The sequence below is a fragment of the Symphodus melops genome, assembly GCF_947650265.1.
Source record: "Symphodus melops genome assembly, chromosome: 17".
Classification (NCBI taxonomy): domain Eukaryota; kingdom Metazoa; phylum Chordata; class Actinopteri; order Labriformes; family Labridae; genus Symphodus; species Symphodus melops.
The window spans coordinates 8,218,255-8,241,615 of NC_136707.1; the positions used below are offsets into that span (position 1 = coordinate 8,218,255).

At 40.4% G+C, this 23,361-nt stretch overlaps 4 protein-coding genes across 4 annotated transcripts; 1 reads left to right on the top strand and 3 right to left on the bottom strand.

Moving 5' to 3' along the window:
- Nucleotides 1–1,664: 1,664 nt before the first annotated feature.
- On the bottom strand, nt 1,665–7,553 carry cnp (2'',3''-cyclic nucleotide 3'' phosphodiesterase). Its single transcript, XM_079365489.1, has 4 exons — nt 7,445–7,553; nt 3,243–5,366; nt 3,036–3,163; nt 1,665–2,944 (listed from the first exon to the last, which is right to left on the bottom strand). Exons 2-4 carry the CDS (start codon nt 5,326–5,328, stop codon nt 2,486–2,488), a joined length of 2,673 nt encoding a protein of 890 aa, XP_079221615.1. The 5' UTR covers nt 5,329–5,366; nt 7,445–7,553; the 3' UTR covers nt 1,665–2,485.
- Nucleotides 7,554–9,448: 1,895 nt separating this feature from the next.
- On the bottom strand, nt 9,449–12,165 carry odad4 (outer dynein arm docking complex subunit 4). The gene is made up of 11 exons (XM_079365779.1): nt 11,944–12,165; nt 11,717–11,848; nt 11,449–11,602; nt 11,295–11,356; nt 11,000–11,147; nt 10,608–10,823; nt 10,322–10,529; nt 10,150–10,236; nt 9,847–10,043; nt 9,600–9,700; nt 9,449–9,505 (listed from the first exon to the last, which is right to left on the bottom strand). The coding sequence occupies exons 1-11, from the start codon at nt 12,067–12,069 to the stop codon at nt 9,470–9,472; spliced, it is 1,467 nt and encodes a 488-aa protein (XP_079221905.1). The 5' UTR covers nt 12,070–12,165; the 3' UTR covers nt 9,449–9,469.
- A 127-nt stretch (nt 12,166–12,292) lies between these two features.
- dnajc7 (DnaJ (Hsp40) homolog, subfamily C, member 7) lies at nt 12,293–18,843 on the bottom strand. The gene is made up of 14 exons (XM_079365780.1): nt 18,734–18,843; nt 17,911–17,999; nt 17,681–17,805; nt 17,141–17,254; nt 16,788–16,862; nt 16,566–16,684; nt 15,666–15,819; nt 15,313–15,477; nt 14,861–14,952; nt 14,475–14,548; nt 14,227–14,373; nt 13,961–14,113; nt 13,725–13,787; nt 12,293–13,628 (listed from the first exon to the last, which is right to left on the bottom strand). The coding sequence occupies exons 1-14, from the start codon at nt 18,805–18,807 to the stop codon at nt 13,591–13,593; spliced, it is 1,482 nt and encodes a 493-aa protein (XP_079221906.1). The 5' UTR covers nt 18,808–18,843; the 3' UTR covers nt 12,293–13,590.
- nkiras2 (NFKB inhibitor interacting Ras-like 2) lies at nt 18,824–21,572 on the top strand. Its single transcript, XM_079365782.1, has 4 exons — nt 18,824–18,883; nt 19,249–19,364; nt 19,658–19,899; nt 20,152–21,572. The coding sequence occupies exons 2-4, from the start codon at nt 19,271–19,273 to the stop codon at nt 20,392–20,394; spliced, it is 579 nt and encodes a 192-aa protein (XP_079221908.1). The 5' UTR covers nt 18,824–18,883; nt 19,249–19,270; the 3' UTR covers nt 20,395–21,572.
- The last annotated feature ends 1,789 nt before the right edge of the window (nt 21,573–23,361 follow it).

A 23,361-nucleotide genomic window follows, 5' to 3' on the forward strand; every position in this document is an offset into this window, starting at 1 on the left:
CTGCCGATAGGCTTGGCTGATGTTTCAAAGCATCTGATTGGTTCACTCTACACCATGCTCTATTGCTGCCTTCAGGTACATTTAGGAAATATCGGCACCAAAAGATGCAACGCAAAAGAAGAGAGTAGAACAGTTTATTTTAAAATGGTAAAATAAGACATTGGGATACTATATTGTTCAATTATTTTGGATGCTGTATTTAACATGTAATTAGCAGCGTCATCTACAAGCAGTTCATTGCAACAGTTACAATTAAGCAAACTTATTTTTCTTAATGTACGGAACAGCTAGTGATTAATGCATTTCTGTAATTAAAAAGTAAGTAGCTTATGTGTTAAGTTGTAATAAAAGTTTAAATAAGTATAATAATGTAATTACTGTAATGCTTACATAATTACATCAAGATAGCATATAAAAAAGCACAAATAAAACATAGAAAGGATGATTGTCTGTATAATAACAAAAACATCGAACATTGCACACATTTACAGCCTACTTTAACTTTGCGAATTTTAACTTGCAGGTTGTGTGTTATTAAGACGTTGCCTAAAGCAGCCTGTATGATCTTCCACCACGGCTCTTTGTAAAAGCTACTTTAAATGAGTAACGCTTTAAAATAGGACCCACATCAAACTTTGGTAGGCTGATATTATTGGAGTTGGCCTCGTATACTCCAGTCATGCTATTACTTGAAGGAGTCAGTTTTTTCCCAGTCCCCTCACACACACCACTCATGGGAAAGCAGGTCAATTATGAACCTGGGGTGGTGATTGGTTGACATTGTTCTTTTTTTTTTTTTTACACAACAGCCAATAAGAAAAGGAGTTGGTTTGCATATAACTCACAGCGGACATCCTACTCATATAGGTGAGCACTGTAATAAGGTTCAGCATTGTTCACGTGTGTCAACAGGTCATGGTCTTTAACTTGTCCTTGGCCTACACAGAGGATTCATATTTGTAGTTTGAACGATGATGTGGAGAACTATCAAGTGAAACGCAAATTTGTAATTCATAACACTATGTCACATGTCACATAACTGATATAGACATGTGGTGTACTTGAGAACAATGTCAGTTTTAAACCTGGTCAATAAGTTCATTTATTTAAATAAATCTTAGTTTGAATTTGAAATGTATCTGTATATAGACGGTCAAGTATAATATATAGCCTAAGTCATTCTAGACACAGTTTTTGTTAGATATTGTGGCACTTGTATTGCCATACGAGAGCAATATTTAATTTAAGTAGTGAATGATATAAAGTGTTAAAATGCAATTCGGGTTTGATAACTTTCATGTAATACAGGATAAGAGAAAGATTGTAGAGGGCTGTGGTGTCAGTAGAGTGAAGGTATTTCAGGCTTTATTTAAGGCTTTGTCACAGGCTATAACCTGGATACTTTGTTACCACTGTACCATTTCATAGCCAATCAATAAGATGCAATTTTTACTTTATTTAAAATAAACAGTGTGGACAGTGGATTTTCCCGTAGTCCAATTCTGACGGGCCTACCAGCAGAGCAGAGGGCACAGTGCCCTCTCCTGGTTAACACCACACACTACAAATGCATTCTACCATGTGTATCCATTTGACTTTTTGCATACTAGACGTAGACAGTGACACCAAACTGCAATCATAGAAGAAAATAGGCAGTAAGATGCTTTCCTGGAGCAAAGCATGTTCTTTTTTATTAAGTGTACAAAACAAGTGCAAAAATAGGAGTTCATAAGAGCTACACAAAGTCAGGGTTTTCCTTCAAAGATTACAGAGGATACAAAGAGAAATGCAATAACATGAAGTGCTGCTCAAAGAGAATAAAAGGGATAAGTGGTGCAGTCTAGCGCAGCAGAAAAGACTGCAAAACATGGATTCACAGCCTTTGATAAATTTGTATGTGCAAGCGCTGAAACATGCATCAGAATTCTTGCTACAAACGATACAGAGTGCAAAGATTTTAAAATGGAAAGACCTCTATGACCTCATTTTCTAGGCTGCACAAACATACTTAAATGAAAAATGACAGAGGAGACACCAGACGAAGAGTGTAGAAGTATCAGAGGAACTTTTATCAGGTCAACAATGTGACTGTTGAAACTTTCCTATAATGCATGCAATGAAAGTACCTAGTATTTTACCTGTATACTTAGAAACACTGAATTGTATAGAAGAGTAAATGTGAGTTGACTGTAACTGCTGTGGGAGGATACACTACCATTGTCTAAGACTGAAGCTAATAACACCGAAGCAAATAGCCAGGTCTTGAAACTCTGGCGCCGATATGTGAAACATGACACTGAACAGCAAGCCTAACTGGATTGAAGGCATCTTGGGTTGTGGTGCAAATCAATACTAAAAAAAGGCACACAGCATGTGGATTTAGGGTGGCTACATTTGGACCCTTAATGCTGCACAAACCATTCACAGAGTAATCCGAAGTTTTAACCAACTAGTTATCCCAACCACACACCCCCATGTTTGCCATCTACAGTATGGTGCACTTCGGCTTCCTCCTCCTCTCTGGTTCCTTTTTGGTTGGTTCAGGCTCTTTGTGCGCGTAGTAGCTGGAGAAACAGGCAGGGGCACAGATGGGCTCTCTTAGACTGAGCAGCCACCTACCACTGCCGTAGTAGGTCAGCGTGCCGAGCTCCATCTCCTCCACCAGCTCCCCCTGCTGGCCTTCCTGTTGCAGGGCCAGGATTTCCAGCAGATCCAGACCCGTTTGAACCGGTTCCACACCCTCCGAGCAGCCCAGGGTGATGTGGGCGCGGCTGCCCCGAGGGAGGGAGGCAGCTGCAGGGGCATCTGCCTCCTTCTCAGCATCAGCTGGCCACAGCACAAGCTGCTCCTCGGTGAGGGACACTCTGGCACCAACAGTACGCGGAGTGACAAAAAGAGCACTCAGTGAGAGCTCGGACACAGACCCATAGAGATCCTGAACTGCCTGCAGAAAACAAAAAAATACATCATTAAATCAGTGCTTACATTTTAAGCATTTACATGTTTATTTAACATTAAATAAAAGGTTTTCCTACTTGATTCTCTGCATACTCTTTGGCATACGGTGCTTTCCCATAGTCACAGAATTTTGTAGTGCAATGGAGGGTTCCTTTGGCTTGAAAGTATTGCTCCAAATCCACCTCTTTTTCAGCTTTCCCAGTGACTGTAGATACAAGATGAGATCAGTGTTACATTGCATTCTTGCGAAGAATTTTAGTTAAAAGCTGCATAAAAGTACTCACAGTCAATTAAGTGTTTCTTGAAGGCATCTAAGGTGTCCAGTGTCTTCAGGAAGTCCATGGATGTGCACCTGATCTTGTCCTGGACGGAGGAGAGAAGGAACCAGCCGAAGTAAAGAGGAAGGGACACGTCAGCCAGTTGACCCTTCATGGCCTCCAGCTGGACCTCATCCAGTCCACGCCTGGTCTTCTTGGTCAACTGTGCTGGATCTCTGCTCCATTCAGTACGTGGCTCCAAGAAGAGTGCAACAAGATGGTGCTGGTCAGCAATCTCCCCGAGGTGGGCCAGCCGTTCCTGGGTGTGGTTGGTGTCATCCACCACCACCAGCACAGAAGAGGCTGCTGCCGCGCTGCAGCATCCCACCACAGCCTCGTCCAGAGCCTTGTATCCATCAGCCGATGTTTCGGGACTCTCTGGCTTCACACCGTGATCGTCGGCACTGAAAATAGAGCAGTGGTCTTTGTATGCGTCAGCTATGGCACGCGCCAAGAAGCTTTTACCACTTCCCGGAAGGCCTCTAAGGACGACCAGGGTACGAGAGGCTCGCAGTGCGTCTTTCGTCTGCTCTTGTTGCAGGAGTGCAAACAGTAAAGAGCCAGATGCAGGGACAGTTACCTCTTCGTTTTCAAGTTCGTCATGTTTCGCCTCAGGTGCAACACTTTCGCCCTCTGTTGTTGCCGCCTCCACTCCCTTCAGAGCATCAGGTTCAATGGATTTTTCTGCTTCGACTTCCTTGTTCTCCTCTGCAGGTTTGACATTTTCAATTTCGGCCGGTGTCTCTTCTTTTAGAGTCGCAACTTCGGCTGGATTTTCAGATACCAGCACAGTCTCCACTATTTTCTCCGCGTCTGCTGGCTTTTCTGGCATAACGTCGGCCACTAATTCAGTCGGCACAATTGGCTCTTTTTCTGCTGGCTTTTCTGGTGTGGAGTCTGCCACCAATTCAGTCTCCATTACTTTCTCTATTTCTGCTGGCTTTTCCAATTCAGTCTCCATTACTGTCTCTTTTTCTGCTGACTTTTCCAATTCAGTCTCCATTACTGTCTCTATTTCTGCTGGCTTTTCTGGTGTGGTGTCAGCCACCAATTCAGTCTCCATTACTTTCTCCATTTCTGCTGGCTTTTCTGGCGTGGTGTCAGCCACCAATTCAGTTTCCATTACTTTCTCTATTTCTGCTGGTTTTTCCAGTGTGGCGTCAGCCACCAATTCAGTTGCCATGGTTTTCATTGTTTCTGCCGGAACTTCCGTCACCAAGACAGTCTGAACCAATTTTTCAGATTCTGCTGTATTCTCAGAGAAAGATTCTGTCACCATCACAGTCTCCGCTAATGTCTCAGTTTCTGCAGGTTTTTCTTTTTCTGCCTCCTCTGTAGGTTCGGCTGCCATGTCATTTTCGGCTGCCACGTCATCTTCTTCCACACTCTCTTTGGCAACATCTTCCGCCCGAGTATCCATTAAAGTCTGCAGCTTTGTTTCAGTTTCCTCTTGTTCCGACTCCGTCTGTTCCTGACTGGGTGGTTCTGGGTCCATCAGCTGCTGTAGGTCTGCTGTTTCAGGAGAGGTTTGCTTTTGCAATTCTTTTTCAGAGATGGATTCTGACAATTTCTCTGGCTCAGATTCAGTGCTCATGTCTGCCAGAGGCGTTTGCACAAGCAAAGGTTCGGGGTCATTCTCTGACACTTGCTGCTGTTGAGGCATGGTGTTTTCTGGTTCTGTGTCCAAAACTGCCAATGGGTCAGAGATCTTTTCAGATGACTCATCTGGTTCTGGTGGAGCAACCGCAAGGGGCAATGATTCCACAGGTTTTTCTATGAGCATATTCTCGATTTCCATTTCAGTGTTTTCCTCGGACAGAGTAACCGTTTCTGTAACAATCAACTCCTCTGTTTCGTCCGAGTTATCAACTTCAGTATCATGGCCGTTCACTGGCAGCTGCTCAGTTTCTCCATCAGCAGCTGGTGGCGTCTCAGGCTCTGTGGATTCCTCTGGTATCTCAGATTTTGACTCGACCTCTATTTCCATGACACTTTTCTCTTGCTGTGGAGGCTCTGACACATCTAAAACAACGCCACTGTTTTCTAAAGCCATGTCTGGTTCAAAGTCTGACTTTACACACCATCAAGTACCTAAATAGAAGAAAAGGATTTATTTAGACCAACGAGGACCTTATGTGCTAAAACCTCTGAACACAAGCAAAGGTATTCACAACCATTTAATAAAATAGTGTGCTGCTGTCTAAACCAGATCTCTCATAGGTATAAAGAATGACTTTGTTTGTTTATGCTTAGTGTGGGGGGGTTTAACTGGGGTGCATGGAATTGTAATGTGATATTAACAATCTGCCCTCTAGTATGTGTATATTGTTTGAAAAAAGAAGTTTATTTTAGAAATACTCAGTAGGACCACCAATCTGTATTAAAGCTCCTGTGAGGAACTTTCATTTCGAGTCAATTTTAGCGCCCCCGTGTGGACAAAGCAATACATCTCATCTCTACCCTGATTTTGTCCTGAACATGTCTAAGCATTAATTTTAAGAATAACGTAAGACCAACTTGGATCTGTGTTGAAGAAAAAAGCGGTTTCTGCAGCATACCATGCATCTCCTTATCTGCCACCTACCCTGTGGCAGATGGTTGAGGCATTCTACAACAATAAAGACACGTCATCTAGTCACTGATGGTTTTGTTTGCTGTAGCAAGCCATAAAAGAGCCAGCAACAGTAATATCAGTTAGTTCTGCAACCAGTGTACAGAAGCGGCTATCCAATACATTTAACATTTGCTTCAATAGCAGTCTACATGTTTCATTAACTTAACACTTCTCTTGTAATACCAATACAAAGTATAGTCATATAGTAAGGAAGGACATTATGGAGCAGTTGTTACATAGGATCACATTAGACTGCACAGATCAACGTGCTAATAGTTCACTGAATGTTTTATTATTTTTTGTGTGAAAAAAAATAGTTTGCATTTTAAGAGCCTTGAATGAAGTTTTTTATTTTCCTTTTTCATTCCACACTTTGCTGCAGGGCAAAAATCAAACTGTTTTACGAGGATTGTTGTCGTGATGGCTCTAACAGGAAGTTACTCAATATGCATGAAAGAGAGATTTTAAAGGGAGAGTTTAAAGGGAGATTTTAAAGGGGGGGGCAGATCTGTTTCGATTCATCAACACAAAACTGATTTTAGGGAAGTGGATACGATATAATTTTAGAAGCAATACAATCATGATAGCAAGCGACAATCTGGAGCTGTAGTGTCCATTCAGCTCAGGTAGCAGGACTGGTGGCACTAAATGACACTACTGATGAGCAGTATTTCAGTTTCCATTCGTTGAAACAACAAAGACACAAAACAGGACCCACAAATAGTCAGGCTACAGTCTCCCCACCAGCAAAAGTAACTGCGTCAAACCTCGCCAGTAAACACAGACAAAGGGTTGTTAAAAAAGGAGGCGTCTCGGAGTCTTACTTCATATAACTATAAACGCGTGTCAAGTTTTAAATGTTTAAATGCCAGCGAGAGATTTAAAGTAAATCTATGATAATACAGATGTGTTAAAGTGAAGAAGCTCTAACAACCCGACCGACTGGGGCAACAAAGACACGGGTGTACAGTAAAATCACACTGGGTTATTTTTTACAGCAATAATAGTAGGCTACCACTGCAAGAATAATAATAATTTTTAAAATGTAAAAACTTCTCAGATATTTTAAACACGTCCCCTTTTCAGGAACAAGGAAAGTAGCATAAGTGACGCGTTGATAGGCAGGTTTTTTTTTTTTTTTTTTTTTTTAAATCTTTGTTTAGTGCTAGTATAATACTTTCAATATGAAGTATGAACTTAACAAGGAGTATTATTAATTTTAAAAGACTCCAAAGCTGCCATACATTTAGTCTGATACGGGTTTTAAACACAAGAAAGTCATAGCTTGTACTATTTGAGTTTAACAACACAATGTGGCACGGCGGGGAGTGGCGCGTGCACCTCACGCTAGCACGCCAGACAAAAAAAAAAAAACAATTAAGAAAGCGGTCCCTAAAATATGAGAATATGTGAAACGTCTATGAGTTTAGGGTATTTTTTCTTAACTCTCAAAATGTATTAAAGCAATTAAAAAAAAGGCAGTTTGTGACAAATCAAACAAGTCCGAGATGAAGCATATTTCATGGCTTTTGTCAAGCAAAAAATGCCATCTTACCAGTGAGGCTGCAGAGGAGCTGACCACGCGTTTCTCTCTGAATACAGTGACAAGGCAATCCTCTCCACAGATACACACCCGCTTCAAAAGCGCCATCTTCTTCTTTTTCTTTCTAAAGTAGGTGGCATCTATCTTAGTGGTGCATTACTGCCACCTGCTGTCCCGGGTTTCGGATGAGACGATGAGACATTGGCCTTGCGACTTTTGATCCTTAAAAAAAAAAAAGCTCGATGAATTTAAAAAGGAGACCAATTTGATCCATTTTAGGGCAACCATTCCAGCACTGCACTTTTTTTTCTCAACTTGACGCACCCTATATGAGTCCTCATCACTGCTCCTCACCATTGTGTCATTGTATAGTACACTTTGATGGGGTTTTTTTCAACCTTTTTGCACTACCCACCACTGCAGCCTTTGCCTATTTTGTCTTTATTGTTGCTATCTAATGTTATTCTTTTGTACATAGAGAGCACAGTTCACCAAGGTCAAAATATTTGTTTGTGTCATCATACCTGGCCAATAAAGCTTCATCTAACACTTGTTGTATTTTGTCAACCATCGTAGCATTAGGTCTCCTTTGCTGCCCCCCCCCCAAAAAAAACCAAAACAACAACAACAACAACAAAACAAAACCAAAAAAAAAAACCCTTTAAGCTTTATCATTGCCACTGATTCAAAATATGTCACATGCAAACTACAAGTGTTGACATGTATACATGGAAATAGATCAGGTGTATTTTGTTTGTATTTATGGAGACAACGTAAACAATACATAAAAAACTGATGATACCCAGCATGTTAATGTCATTCGTGAGTGAGTTAATGAGTGCATACTGATCACAAGTTTAAAGATGAAAAAGGAGAAATTCCCTGCATCAAGAAGGTCTTTTGAGGGTATTTTGTTATCAAAAGGCAAAATGAGTTTTTTGTTGGCAGGATGCAGTTTGTAATTAATGATAGATAACATTCCTCGGTATTTTGTATGCTTAGTGACTCATTTTCTTGCCTTTTCAGAGAATTCTGCAATGAAACCCAAGAGTGCAACTAATAATATTAGAATCAAAATAGTATCATCTGTTGTTCAAAGGTTGTTCTGTAAATGATGTAAGCTGCATTTGGGGCTCTTAAATGCATCCCTTCATACATATCTTTCACTGTTCAGGGAAAAGATGACTTTTTGGAACAATTCACCTTTGTCTGCAACACTGTGAGACTAATGCCACTGATGTGAAAGTCATGGCATGATCTCATAATGGCTCACTTGAAGATCTTGTTCGTGGCTCATAACTGGAAATGACTACTAGAAACACGTACCAAGATCTGTACACTAACACAACTATAATGGTGTTTTACACCAACTCACAAAAGGAAATACAGTTTTATACTTGTTCATAAAGCCCTTATATACATCATACATACTATGACTCTGTTCCTCTTTATTTAAAATCACACTGAATTACACATAATAATAATACAACCATCATTGCTAAGACAACTCTCAGATCGATTATCCTACCTTTTTTTGATTACAATATAGAAAACAAAGAAAACAGGGTGTATTCCATTCAAAAAGGAAAGCAAAAGGAGCTACACATGTACGTGCATGAGTTTATAATGAACATGACATGATGGGAACTAAAGAATCTTGTATCTGGGAAATACAGATTTTTTTCTAGAACCTCTCTATTGGTTTTCTAAAGCCTCAAAGAGCATTCCAATGTAAAGATTTTATGAGTTCCCTGTATATCATAGGCCTACCAGCTTCCTGTAATTGCTGACAGCTATGCTCTTTAGTCAAAATAAGTGTGCAGTTTAGACATTTGTAGTGATTGTAAGATTCCAGTGACCCATTTGAAAGTATCATTTGTCCCAAAGATTTGTTAATTCTTTGTGATCGCACACAAAGAAGTGTATACTTAAAAAGAAGTGGTAGTGATTTGCTTCCAGTGAACCACAGTCCATCCTACATCATGCAACCATTGAAATCTCAAATTTCAATGGTGGATTGTTTTGTGTGAACCACTCTCAGTGGTGGAGGTGTTGCTTCGCTTCATCAAGAGCCTGAAAGCAAAATGAAAAATGTCAACAACGAAAAATGTGCGTATATAGTACCAAACGGATAAGAGATGAAAAAACATAGGCAAAACGATATAACCTTCTGAATGGCATTCACTGCACAGTGGTCATCTTGCAGTCTGGCCTTGGACAAGGCTCTCTCAAAGTACGAGATACAGGATTCAAAGTTTTTCAGTTTCACTGAGAAAAAAAAGAAGGGAAGTATCTTCTAAAATTTTAACTACAACAACAGTAGTGCAGCAATAAATAATTCACCTAAACGTCACATAGGTAAGAAAAAATTGACCCTTTCCCATAAATCTAAGTAAAGTAAGATATATAATTACATTCTGCTTGTGCCACCAACACATTAGCATTTATTTGCCATTTGACATCAGCAATTTCCTCAGCTGCAGCGAATGAACGGATGCCGTAGTCTCTGGCCTCGTGGTGCCTTTTCAGCTCCAGATAACACCAACCAATGTTATGGAACAACCAGGTCTTCTCCAGAACATCAAATACTAAAGGAACCTTCTTCTCCCATCTGAAGTTTAAATGAAAAACAACAGAGAAAGGAAAACACAAAAATTAAGCGAATCTTCATCCGTCACACCTTAATATGAAACAATGAGAAGTGTGGCGATACGTACACATCAATGGCCTGTGTGTACTGTCCAGTCTGGGCATAAATCTGCCCAATGTTGTCCAGTGCCCTCGACATTGCCTGTGTCAGTTTGCTGATGACAAAAAAAAGATCACTGAACATTTAAATCTATAACTGTAAGGTACACTAACTCCTGTTGTGTCTCTTTAAATTCTCACCAATGTGAAGCCAACTCCAAGTCTTTTTTATGATGCTCTAATGCCTTGTCCCAATCTCCCAAGTCCATCAAGGCTTTGCCAACACAACTGTGCAGACTGCCCAAAACCTCTTTCTTATTTGGCAAATCTGTCTCTGACCATCCCTGCAAGGTCTTCATCACTTCTTCCGCCTTCTTGAGGCTACCCTCTGCATTTCCAGATGTCAACTCTGTGACAGCAAACACAAAGTGGGCATCTTATATGCAAACACAAACTTACAAGTTCTGCCAGAAGCACTAAAGCTTACCTTTATCAATCTCTTCCAGGCTCTTCAACAGAAACAGAGCAGGCTCACTGGGTGGTCTACGGTGGGGCTTGCAACATTTTTGTTTATGCTGCCCTTCGGGGGCACTGATTGGTTTCTTCTGACTCAAAAACTTTGTGCAAGTGTCAAGGGATGAGAGGCAGCTTTGAATAACATCCTGCAATCGTTCCCCACCCTTTGTCTTACCTTTTGCCAAGTCTGGGGATCATGGAAAAACATGAATGCTTTTTATAAAAGGAGACAGATCAGTTTTGATTGGTTGAAATGTATATAATGAACAGAAAGAAAGATCTTGATAAAGCTTACAGTTCACACGTGTACTCAACCAGACAATAAATAAAAGATGCAGAGAAACATAGTGAATTATAGCATACCACATTCATGATTAAGCAGGTTTTCGAGAAATTTCTTATCACTGTAAAACTCTCCAAGCAGTTGTTTTGTTGTCTTCTCACACTTTGGGTTCTTCTGGTTCTGCTGTTTTGTGGTTGGATGCTGAGTGACGTGGATGGGCTGTTCCCTCTTTGCCAGCCAGTCAGAAACACAATATGAAGTGGGAAGTAATAGCAATACAGGAGTTTGTAATACCAGGGATGATTAATGTCTCTTTAGGTACTGTTACAAGAAAAAAAAATGTATTTTTTAAGTCAAAAACGACAAAAGACTCACCTTCTCTTCCTCACGGAGCAATGTTAGGCCTCCCTTAATCTCAAGTTTTACAGAAGAAGGGCCTAGAGGAGACCAAAGAGCAACACATTGTTTGATTTGTACTTACTGTGAAAACAGTAAAGGGTCCAACAAAAAATAGACCTGAATTACTTACTGCCAACAGAATTCTCTATGGCCCCTTCTGCCTTTTGAATACCCAGTTTGAACTCCTGCATTAGAGGACGAAGCTTTTGTCCTCTGTGGTAAAACACCAGAGCAAATTCAAATTTCCCCATGTAGTACAATGCCTCTGCTTTCTGGTACAACCCCTGAAGAATCACAATTGAATAACGATTGTGGGCTTCTCACTGAGAACTGACGTGAAAGTGTGTAATTGTTAAAAAACAAAGACGAGCAGACGTTTTTGTAAGCTGCTGTCCTACCTTGAAATACGTCTTGTCTTCTTTGAGTGAAGCCTCGGCATCTTTCAATGCGTTTTCAAACTGCCCCATCTTCATGAAACATTTGGACCGGCCGACAAAGCACGTCTTATCATCAGGCCTTATGGACAGTGCCTAAAAAAGACCAGAAAAGAGCCCATTTCAACAAACTTTTAAAAGCGGTTATTCCAAAGTTTCATTGTCAGCAAGCTCATTAGCAATCAACCTACCGTTGTGTAGCTGTCTATGGCTTTGTTATACACTCCTTTAAGGAACAAACAATCTCCAACAGCAAGCAGAGTGGAGAACACATCCTTTTGCTTTTGACCTTCATGATCTGCGTCTGTGTCCGACATGTTTAAGCAAACTTTATGCTACAATAGGCTCCCTCCCGACAGACACTTTATGGATTAGCGTTCAGTCAACTGGTATCATAGCAACCACAATAACAAACCTTGGGGTGCAACAGCGCCATCTTCTGTTCGTAACACAATTTGATTGATTAAACATAGCATGACGCCCCCATGCTCATTGTTTTCGTGCTCATTTTAGAATACTAAAAACAAAGAAAACATACCATTAAGGGGAAACCAAAAGGAGGCCAACTTTATTGACATGGCTGGTACTTTTCAAGGGTAAAGAGAGGATGGTTTCACCAGAAGGGCAAAAACGATGAGCAAAGATGAGGACACTTCACTTCATAAAGTGCACCAGAAGAACAACACACTCATGAGGAGTTAACTTAACATTTCACTTGTCCATCATCCCACAGTGCCTCCCCCTCAGATAACAGCAAACACATATTAAATGTCCTACTTCTTCTATTCACATGTTCCCCTGCTGCAGTGAGTAAAATAAGCCAGCATGTGTTACAATCACATACATAAAGCAGATCTTTTCCTGTGCAAAAGTATATGCAGACCAAGAAAAACAATATTCTTCCTTAATTTGTGTCAAAGGATGGTCATCCTTGTTGCCTCCTTTGAAACTTTTTTTTTTTGTATAGAAGAAAAGTGCCCTCATCTTAAACCAATGGTTCTATAAGACAGCAAACTTACAATAAATATACATATCAAAATAAAAAAATGGAAAACATATTTAACTATCATCACAAATCAACACTTTACATTCCAGTAAAATGTACAATGCAGCAATCTGTGAATGGCAACATCAAACATAAAGTTGTGACGTGGACTTTTCAGGTTATGAAGCCAGCAGTGGTCTCCACTGCCGTCTTTCTGCTGTGCTTCAGCTGTGGGCTCCAGCTGTAAAATAACAAAACGACTCCTATTTGCTTATGACAAAGATGCAGCTGTCAGTGTGGAGTCATAGCAGCCAACTTTTTTTGTCTGAACAATTCTTCAACAAGAGGGAGATGCTGCTTGCTCAGTGATTTCCTTCAGAAATCATGAAGCAAGTGACAAACTTTCATGCAGGGAAAACTTCTTCAGCAGTAAGTTGAGACGAGCTGGGTAATAGCTTGCTAAGTTGCATCTCAAGAGTTTCCCCAGGGTGTCACTTCCTGCATGGATCCCTATAAGCTCTGATACAATAGCTGCACAATCTCTCCTTTGTCAAACAGAAGAGACCATTTGGACCAGTCACTAGCCATTACTGACTTTCAAGTTTGTTTTATCCTGCAAAGAAGAAAACCAAATCCAAAACCAGTAACACTATCAACTCAGCCAGAGCTGTCTTGGTATCATTGCTATACGGGACTTGCTGCGTGTGGTCATTTGGTTGCATTCATTAAGTCAATGGCATAGACAAAAACCTGACTTGCGATAAGTCAGTCATTAAATATGGATGGTGGGTCAGGGGGTTGACATTGTTGAAAAGTCCTGATGTAGTAACTTTTAGGTGGAAGAATCTTCGTATTAACCAAACTGGAAGAAGAAATTTCCTGGTCCAGACGCTGAAACAAACAAACAAACAATAACAATCAATCACTGATGGATGAAGATGTCACTCCCCCTAGTTGACACTTGAAAAGTGTACAGCTATGGTTTACCTTCAAAACTGAAACCTCCTGGGCCTCCAAAGAAGGCCTTGAAAATGTTGTTGGCATCAAAATCTGGTGAGAAACCAAAACAAAGAAGAACAAACAGAGAAGTTCACAGCCAGATCCTTGCCACAAAAAAACAAAAAAAACCCAAAACTGTTCTGTAGCATAATGAGTTCAGTTCAGACATGATGCGTAATTTCACCCTTGAGACCTCCCACCCCACAGATTGCCCTTGTGCTGACCTCCCACGTTCATGCCATCATCCTCCAGATCCTGACCGCTATCATAGCGAGACTTCTTCTTTGGGTCTGAGAGCACGCTGAAAGCCTCGCCCACCTCCTTGAACTTCTTCTCCTCCTCTTTCTGCATCTCGGGACTAGCTCCGCTGTGACGGTCTGAAGGGAGGAAGAGCAAAATAAAAACACAGAAAACCACCAGAGTCTTTTTGACTGAGTGAAACCTTTAGATTATGTAACTATGTCCAATCGCACAATAACTAATTGATCACCTGGATGATGTAAAAGTGCACGTTTGCGATAGGCTTTCTTAATCTCCTCTTCTGTGGCATTTTTATCCACACCGAGCACTTTGTAGTAATCTTTCCGCTTGCTTTTCTTCAGCTCGAGCTGAGCATTCTTTAGAAGGTGCTTGTGCTCTACAACAAGACAAAGACATAAATTAAACCACAACCCAAAACAGAATATATTTGCTAAAGGCCGAGTTTGCTCAGCCACTGCAGAAAAATCTCATTTTCACCTTTTGTCTTCTCTGTCTGGTAAACCTTCTCATAGTCTCGCACTGCCTCTTCATACAGCTCTGTGTCCATGTAGCTGTATGGAATACACACACACAGTATAAGTCTATGATAGTCTCTTTTACCAGTTTACATGAGAGCAGATAATATTAACATATTTTGAGATTTATTTTGGGGCTTCTTATGCATCAGGGAGAAAGAGAGTGGAGTCACAGGAGTCACGGGTCAGATTGACCCCAGGCTGCATGCTTTAAAGACTCCGTACATGGAGCACACGTGTTAACCAGTAGGCCAATGATGCTCCTGGTAACATCTTTTATCAGTCAATTAAAAAACAAAGTAACCAACGCTCTATTTTAACAACCAATTCATATTAGCATTAACATACCACTGTGCTCTTCGTAAATAGGCCTTGATGTAGGTCTCATCCAGTTTAATGGCCTTGGTGCAGTCTTCAATGGCCTGTTCTAGTTTCTTCAGCTTTATAAGAAGAAAAAAAAGGAGAAAAAAAAGAAGGTTTAAGGTTTACTTAGCAAGAAAATGCTTAGCAATCATACTTGAGTACAGCACGGTACTGATTACCAGAGTGACCGTGCACTTACATCCCCTGCAAAGTTGCATGCTACTTCTCGCATGCAAAATGTGATGCACAAGATGCGGAATGGTGGGGAGAGACGTGTTGTGTAAAGCCAGTTTCGTCTGTCATTTGTCGGAGTGTTAACATCTCTTCTGTCAAAATGTGCAAATGATGCATATGCGTATCAGCATGGTAACTCATGATGCAGCAGATTTAGCAAGCAGTACCAGAGCATGTTCGTTTTTTCAACTGATGTTGCTCACCTTCGACCCAACAGTAGCCCTGTTACAGTACAGCTTGGCATTGGTCTTGATGTTGTTGGGGTCTATTGTCAGTGCCTCCGAGTAGAGTTCATAGGCGGCATCAAAGCTACCTTCCTTGAACGCCTTGTTCCCCTCCTCCTTCTTTGCTTTTAGTGCTTTAGCATTCTGAAAAGACAAGGCATAAAAGCACACCAGAGTTACTCTTCCCTGCCTTCACAGCAAGCTCAGCGAGGCTTCACATGGATGACAGAACACCTCAATGTTGTGTTTTTTCTTCTTCTACCATCGGGGGAGACAGCCACTTTTAGAGGGGAAGCATCCATTCAGACACAAATGTGATCGGAGTTACTCACTCTGCATGCGAGCCGAGCCTTGTCGTGGTCAGGAGCCATACGCAAGGCCTGGACGAAGAACTGGACAGCCTTGTCAATGCAGTCCTCATAATACAGGCAGAGACCACGCACATACAGTGCGTCTGCATTAGTGGAGTCCATTCGCAGAATATCACTAAACAGGAGCACGTTTTGTGTTAAAGCCAAAGAATTAACTTCAGGAAAGCAAACTAATTAAAGACAAAAACAAACAAACAACTTATAAGAATGTGCACAGAACAATTAGATCCTCAAAAGAATCAGACAAAAAAAAAAAAAAAAGATGTGACGATAGTTGCGGCCATCAAAGACTTCAGCACCCTCTCTCTCCTGCACACACACACAGGTTAACAAGATGCTGATAACAACTATGAGTGTTCAAAGCCTACACTTTAGTCAGGTCCAGACCTAAACTTACAAACAAAACCACCCAGTACACTCAGTTTTTTCAAATAACAGATCATGGTATTCCTGATCGATCGTGACAGGAGCTGTTGAGTCAGTACTGTTTATTATGGCACGTCAATCAATCCCACTTTATTTACATAGCACTTTTCGTACTAGAAAAGAAAACGTTGCACAGAAAGCTTTACATACAGAGCCCAAGGTTAAAACAAATATGTCATAAATAAAAGACTCAATAAAACAGGAAGTGGCAAACTAAGGAAACACTACGAGACTTTTGTAATGAGGATGAAGGTGAATGAAAACATTAAGGTGATAAAACATTCAAAGATAGTCGAGAAAAATAAACTAGGATAAAATAAAAGAGAGAGACTATCCAGTGTAGTAAAATGTTTCATTTTGCTTTAACTTGCACCTATTTTGACACACTTCACTAATGTAATCTTTTTTTTATTTTTTTTTTATTTGCCTGCTTACCTGGCTACAGACTGAGCCTCAGGGTAGCGTCCCAGCAGGGCTAAACACTCTGCCTTCAGTATCTTGAACCTGTGACAGGCTACGGCTGACTCCAAGGCACGATCCATGCAGAAAACAACCTGGAGACAAACACAGCACACTTTCAGTCTGTGCTGACTGACGTGACGTAAATAACACACGAGTGACAAGACAAACTAACATCATAACCACGGAGTAGCTTACCATCCTGAAGTCTCTCTTCTCAAATCCAATCTCTGCCATTCTCTCGTATTCAAGGATTGAGTCTGCAGTCTTCAGCTGATAAAGACATTGGAGGTGCTCAGTGTCAGTGAAACACATGAAGTGGTCTTTTAACTCCTTTGCTGCGACCACTGGTCCCTCATCTGTGCCATGTGTACCGCTTAAATAACTTTCAAACTGCAGACAACAGTCAACCTCTGAGTAAGCCCATTAAGAATAAACAGTGACTTCAGTTCATTCCCTCTTAAACAGCTCAATGGCAGATCTTTTCACTTTATTTGAACCAAATCTAATCTGATAGCAGATAATCTTGCCAGGTTGTCAGGACCTCTCACCTCCTGCTGGGCTTGGCTGCTGTCGGGCTCCAGCTCGAGAACCCTCTGGAAACAGCGGCTGGCAGCCATAGCATTACCAAGAGACAGGTGGCACTTGCCCTCCCGCAGATGGCCCTGTGTATGAAAGACTGAAGTTCACTTCCTGAAGTGATAATGTGCATTAATATACTCCTCTGTAAAATCACAACACTAAGGTCAGCTAAATCACAAAGAAGTATAGGCATGTGCAGGACAGGTACACTTATCTTAACTATGTAAAGACAAATACTCAGGGTTTATGATCCCAATGTAAATGATTCTTTCTGAACAACTGTAGCACTACATTTAACTTTTACAAAGCGGGTTACAACTGATTTAGTAGATGCTTTTATCCAAAACAACAAACATCCGAGACTAATATGAGATATGCATAGAAACAGAACTTTAGATTATCCGTTAAATTAATCCATAAATAAAGTTTTACAGCTGAAGGTGTAAAAATGACTGAAACCAATGCCGGACTTTCCCCCTCTAAAATACTGTTTTGATCCCATGACCTGCCTTCGTGAAGGAGTTATCTAGCCGGACTGCTTGTTGGGAATCTTCCAGAGCCTCTCTGTGCCGACACAACATCATAAGTGTGGCTGCCCGGTTTCCATAGTAACTTGCGTTCTTCGGACACATGTCTGTAGAAAACACAAGTTTAGGGAAAAGGCATCATTCCAACTTTCACCTGCTATCAGCATCCCATCAACGAACAAGAATGACTCAAATTCTTGAGGGATAAATACCTATGGCCTTGGTGTAATAATTAAATGCTTCTGCATAATCCTTCTTGATGTAAAAGGCATTGCCTTGCTCTTTGAAGCCCTCCGCTTCCCTGTGTAACATGGGGGGGGGGGGGGGGGAGCAAAAGTTAAATGCAACTTAGAAAACAAGAATTAGATGAGTGTACACATAAAGGCACTATATATGATTTTTACTTGGATTATGATCAGGCTCAACTTGCTGATGTTGTTTGACATTAAAAGAACAAATGCAATTCTGTGTTCGACAGATAAATCTGAGCTTCACATGATGCGTAATGATGCGTAAAGAAGCCATGTTCAGGACTTCAAATGACAGAGAGCTTTGCTGGCCTGAGTTTGCTAAACATAGAAAGAGTCAAACCAGCAGGGCAGAAGTGTCTACACAGACACGAAGCTATTTTGTGAAGCGGGGGGGGGGGGCAGACCCTGGAACATATGACACCATGCTGTGGGGCTACTGCCATGACTTTTTTTGGAAGCCTTTCATACATCACGACCACTCAGTGGGTGAGTGCTGTCAGACACTAAGATACCATAATTGGAATTTCATAAAACGTGAAAGCACTACTCTTAGCAAGATGATTATTTCACACCGAATGACACATTCATTTATACATTACAGCTGACATCAATGGATAAACACAGCACATGAGCTAGCTAGATGGAAAACAACCATGCCAAACGCTAGCTTTCAGAGTGCGACGAAAATGTTGACATAACAAGCACCTCTGGGCAAACATGTAAGTACATGACACTGTTAAAGGTTCATTCAAGTCGCTGACAACAGAGCCTGAATGTGTCGTACCTCTCTAATTCTTCGTCACTCAGCAGGTCCATATCAGGGTCCATGTTCACAGCATCACTGTTCCCCGTCGCCATTTTGCCCTGAACGGGGAGGGGCGGAGCCTCATACTGCAGTAGTGACGCACACTGTAAACAGGAAGTAGTCCGCAAGGTAAGTGAAGCTTGTTCGCTAACATGCCAAAAAAGAGAAAATAAACCTTTATCCACATGTAGCTGACATCAGTGTGTTTAGTTTTTAAGACACTGATTCACATGACACCATTACTTTCGTTTCAATGCTGCTTCTTAGTTTGTGATAACGACATCTGTTTCTCACGGAAAGCTAACGCTATGATCGATGACAGTGGATACCCATTAAGCTACATATGTTTACTGCCAGCTTAGCAAACTTATTTTTTTTTAAAGACGAGTAAATAAATTAATCAGTTATTCAAGGTTGCTGACCATCACATGTCACTGTGGTAACATGCTATGCTTGCTGTTTGACTCTTTCCCACCTGTGCATCTGGATTACAGGTTTCAGAGGACAGAGTGAGTCATGGGCAAGAGCTGTAAGGTGGTTGTATGTGGCCAAGCTGCAGTTGGTAAAACAGCTGTACTGGAACAACTACTGTATGCTAACCATGTTGCAGGTAAACCTCATCTTGTGTCATAATCTGGAAATGTTTGTCTCACGATTCTCAAAACAATAGGATTCAGAATATAAGTAATTAATTGTCAATAAACATGAGTGTCAAACATACATACAATAATAATTCATACAGTTTATTACCATTGAATATTAACTATATATATGCACCTTATTACATCCTATATCTGTCTTTTTGTTTGATTTTAAATACGTCAAGTTTTCAAACAAGACTCTTGTGTAGATTTGAGCTAATAGATTGCACACACTTGAATGTATTTTTATGCCCACGGTTAGGTTCAGAGCCCATGGAGACCCTGGAAGATATCTACATCGGCTCCATAGAAACTGACCGCGGCACACGAGAGCAGGTGCGCTTCTATGACACCCGAGGGCTCCGGGATGGGATGGAGTTTCCTCGACATTACTTCACTTTTGCTGATGGCTTCGTGCTTGTCTACAGCGTTGAAAGTAAAGAGTCTTTTAAGAGGATGGAGGCCCTAAAAAAGGAAATTGACCGGCACAGAGACAAGAAGGAGGTGAGGGCTGAAACTGTTCATATATTGGGGAGGTTTTTCGTTCAATGTAGCTGGGGTAATTTAGAGGGGATCAGTCCTTATAAACCAAAAACAAATGTCTCTTCTTCCTCAGTTCTTTGTTTTAGATGAGATTCTAAAATTACTACTCCTTATTTCCTTCTGACTGTCTTTAACTCTCAGTTAACTGTAGTGCTCCGAATTGGACAGAACTGAAATAACACTTACTTGATGATCTTAATCCACGCTCCACAGGTGACCATTGTTGTGTTGGGGAACAAGTTGGACAGGCAGGACGAGAGGCGAGTCGATGCTAACATGGCCCAGAATTGGGCGAAGAATGAGAAGGTGCGTCTGTGGGAGGTGTCGGTGGTGGATCGGCGCACGCTGATTGAACCTTTTGTCTACCTAGCCAGCAAAATGACCCAGCCACAGAGCAAGTCCACCTTCCCTCTCAGTCGCAATAAGAACAAGGGAAGTGGTTCAACAGATAGCTAAATGAGAAGGCACTGGTGCAATGTTAAGAGTGAGGATGGAGACAGAGGAGGGGTGCAGAAGGGAACCAAGCCTTAGTATCTATTCAGAAACACTGAAGTACTGAGGGAGCAGACGCTCTTTGGGGGAATGTGGAGAGGTTGATTGTAGGGATTTTTTTTGACAGTGAGTGCTATCTAAATTTGATGTGTGTGGGAAAAAAAAGACTATTATGTCTACGTTTGGCACGTCAGCTGAGAAATGGAAGAATACAGGTGTTTTCATTTTAACAAATTGTGTTATTGTCAAACTAGTCATCATCTGTAAGGTAAGGTTTTTGTGATACTGAAGTTCTTGAGCTACTGACAATTCCCATTTCAATCTCAGTTGATACTTTCAGGGTCAGAATATAAAGTTGTCAGACTCCTGGCTCTCACTGTGTTGATAAATTAGAAACTATCTCACATGTACACTGGCTACAGATGTATTTACATTAGCACTATGTTTAAATACAAGCTGAACTCACTCTGTTACTTGATGATTGCGTCACGCAAATGCTGAATTTTTTAAATTGTAAAAGACCCAAGTATGCGAAGGGACTTTTTTTTGACACATTATTGATGATGTACAATAACTCTCCTGTTTGCTGATCCAGAGATTTGTTACACTGTATACATTCCTCATTGGGAGTGAATGACTTATATTCCTTCAACACAGATTGCCTTCTGTACAAGCTTAAAAAAGTACATGTGTTATGTAAAATGTTCATATGAACCAATGTTTCTGCAGGATCAGATGCTACTTTTTCATGAGACACATGAAAGACACAGCATTCAAATTGAGTTAAATGTTCTGGCATGAAGAAAAAAACTCATCATATAGTTAGACACAGTTACAGATGAAGTAAAGGCTGAGATTTTTTTTTACAAAAGTAAAATTAAACCTATGTACTATTAATCTAGTCACTGAACAGGATGCAGCCCGAGTGAAATTTCGAGCAGCTTCCAATGTGTATTTTATGAAAAGGGAAATGTATTGATATTATTGTAAATATCATGAGTTTGTGCAAGGAATGATCAGAATTATGTACCATACATGCAGCATTTTTTTTGTGTGTGAAAACAAAGCTTTTTTGTTTGATATCAGCACACTGTGTTCACTCCGTTTGTGTCATGTGAACAAATAAAAGTGTTGTTCCTCTTCCTAAAGTGGTTCTTACTAAAACTAGTGACGTAATTAAATATTGAACAATGTTTGTTTCAGAAGGAAGTTTTGTTGGACATTTTAAAATGTCAAGCATCACAAAAGCACAAACCACAAACATTGATTGATCTGCACAACATCATGGGGTCTGTCTTTGTGACTACTAAACCCTTAAATTTCAAGGGCAAGAAACAGAGTTTAAAGCAGGTTTCCAGCCGAGTTAAAAACACATAAAAAATATAACCCAGTTGTGTGTTTCCTGGCCAAAAGATGTTACTGATCCCCTAATAACAGTGGAAGTTATCATGTTTATTTAGAGGGAAATATCCACTTCTAAATAACAACTTGGTGTCTCTGCATTAGATTTAACCATTGAGGGAGGAGCACGTGTGTCTTATGTCAGATACAAATGTGTTCACTTTCTTTAAAGACTGTATAGTCTCCAACATTTCAATATTGTTAAATATTTGTTTAATGTACCGGTACCATATGTATTCAGTGAGAAAGTATTTGTTGTCATATCTGGGATGAAAGTCAGTTGTAGAGAAGTCCCTGCATGTCTTATGACTAAATCCAAAACGAATGTAATTAGTGTTATTCAGGAGAGAAAACAACTCTGATAAAGACTACATGAGGTCATTAAAGGTACATAAAGTATGAGCAGCAGGAAACATCAATTTCTTCTCATTGATCATGCTAGCCGTTTCCGTATTCATCATCTAGAGTGTATTGCAAAATCTGGGTTTACTGCCATCCAGTGGCCATCACGAGGAAGCGCAAGAGCACTCGACCAGACTAAACAACAACTAAATCAAGACCCATCAGAATAAAACTATCATATAACGCGGCGAGTCCTGACTTAGCCCACCTCAATTTGCAAATGTATAAATAAAGACAATCAAATCACTTCAAAATGACAATATATTAAAAAAAACTTACACTTTTTAAAATTCAAAATGTTATATGATGTGATAACAAGTGGTCCCTATACCCCACGAAAAAAACCAACCACAACAATAGGCTATCCTTGAATTTTCATTAATAAAAGATAAATATCTGGAATATCTGAAATAGTGGTAACCCTAAAATCAGCCTTATGGAAACCTTTACTGATTAAAAAAAGGTAGTGCCACTTTCAGATGAAGGTCACCATATTTACCATTAACTAGTTGCCTATTATGTTTATTAGTAGCATACTGGTTGCCCATTACTCAATATTGTTTATTTGTACCTAATCTACATGACGACTGTCTCTCTAATGGGTCATGACATTTTTTAACATGAATTATGATCCTAATTTGATTTGCTTAGTAGGCCTATGGCCCTCATATGATAGTGGTGAGAAAAACCATATTAAGAACAGAATTTATGTTCAACAACAACACCCTAACTTACTATCAATGAGCAGAAATAAGGAGGGTATAATGGGCAAACTCTTAGACTATACTGTCATAAAGAATAAGGTACTTATAAGCACAAATATGACTAGGTAGCCAGAATGCTACAAATTACCATGCTAATAAGCGACTAACTAGGCTAATGGTCAATATTGTGACCTTAATTTAAAATGCTTTTTGTGCTGAATCCTCATGTTGAACACAGTCTGTTATTTTTAACGCAGTCTTCTACTGCCATTAGAGAGGTCATTAACCAGTTGTTGTTGACTGGCATCAGTTTAATGGAGAAGACAAGGTCACAGATATTTAGTCAGAGGAAATGATTTTCTAGCTCCATGTGGGGACGTTAACTTGAGAGGTTAATGTAAGATAATGAGAAAAACCTCAAGTG

Coding starts and splice junctions, on each gene's coding strand:
- cnp (XM_079365489.1), bottom strand. CDS start 5,328: ATGGCTTTAGAAAACAGTGGCGTTGTTTTAGATGTGTCAGAGCCTCCA. Junction 3,164..3,242: donor CAAGAAACACTTAATTGACT/GTGAGTACTTTT, acceptor TTGTATCTACAG/TCACTGGGAAAGCTGAAAAA. Junction 2,945..3,035: donor AAGAGTATGCAGAGAATCAA/GTAGGAAAACCT, acceptor TGTTTTCTGCAG/GCAGTTCAGGATCTCTATGG.
- odad4 (XM_079365779.1), bottom strand. CDS start 12,069: ATGTCGGACACAGACGCAGATCATGAAGGTCAAAAGCAAAAGGATGTG. Junction 11,849..11,943: donor CCATAGACAGCTACACAACG/GTAGGTTGATTG, acceptor GGTCTTTTTTAG/GCACTGTCCATAAGGCCTGA. Junction 11,148..11,294: donor TGCTCCGTGAGGAAGAGAAG/GTGAGTCTTTTG, acceptor TGGCTGGCAAAG/AGGGAACAGCCCATCCACGT.
- dnajc7 (XM_079365780.1), bottom strand. CDS start 18,807: ATGGCGACGGGGAACAGTGATGCTGTGAACATGGACCCTGATATGGAC. Junction 15,820..16,565: donor GAGGCTCAGTCTGTAGCCAG/GTAAGCAGGCAA, acceptor GCTCCTGTTTAG/TGATATTCTGCGAATGGACT. Junction 14,114..14,226: donor TGCACTTTTACATCATCCAG/GTGATCAATTAG, acceptor TCCTCCCTTCAG/ACCGTCACAGCGGAGCTAGT.
- nkiras2 (XM_079365782.1), top strand. CDS start 19,271: ATGGGCAAGAGCTGTAAGGTGGTTGTATGTGGCCAAGCTGCAGTTGGT. Junction 19,365..19,657: donor GTATGCTAACCATGTTGCAG/GTAAACCTCATC, acceptor GCCCACGGTTAG/GTTCAGAGCCCATGGAGACC. Junction 19,900..20,151: donor GGCACAGAGACAAGAAGGAG/GTGAGGGCTGAA, acceptor CACGCTCCACAG/GTGACCATTGTTGTGTTGGG.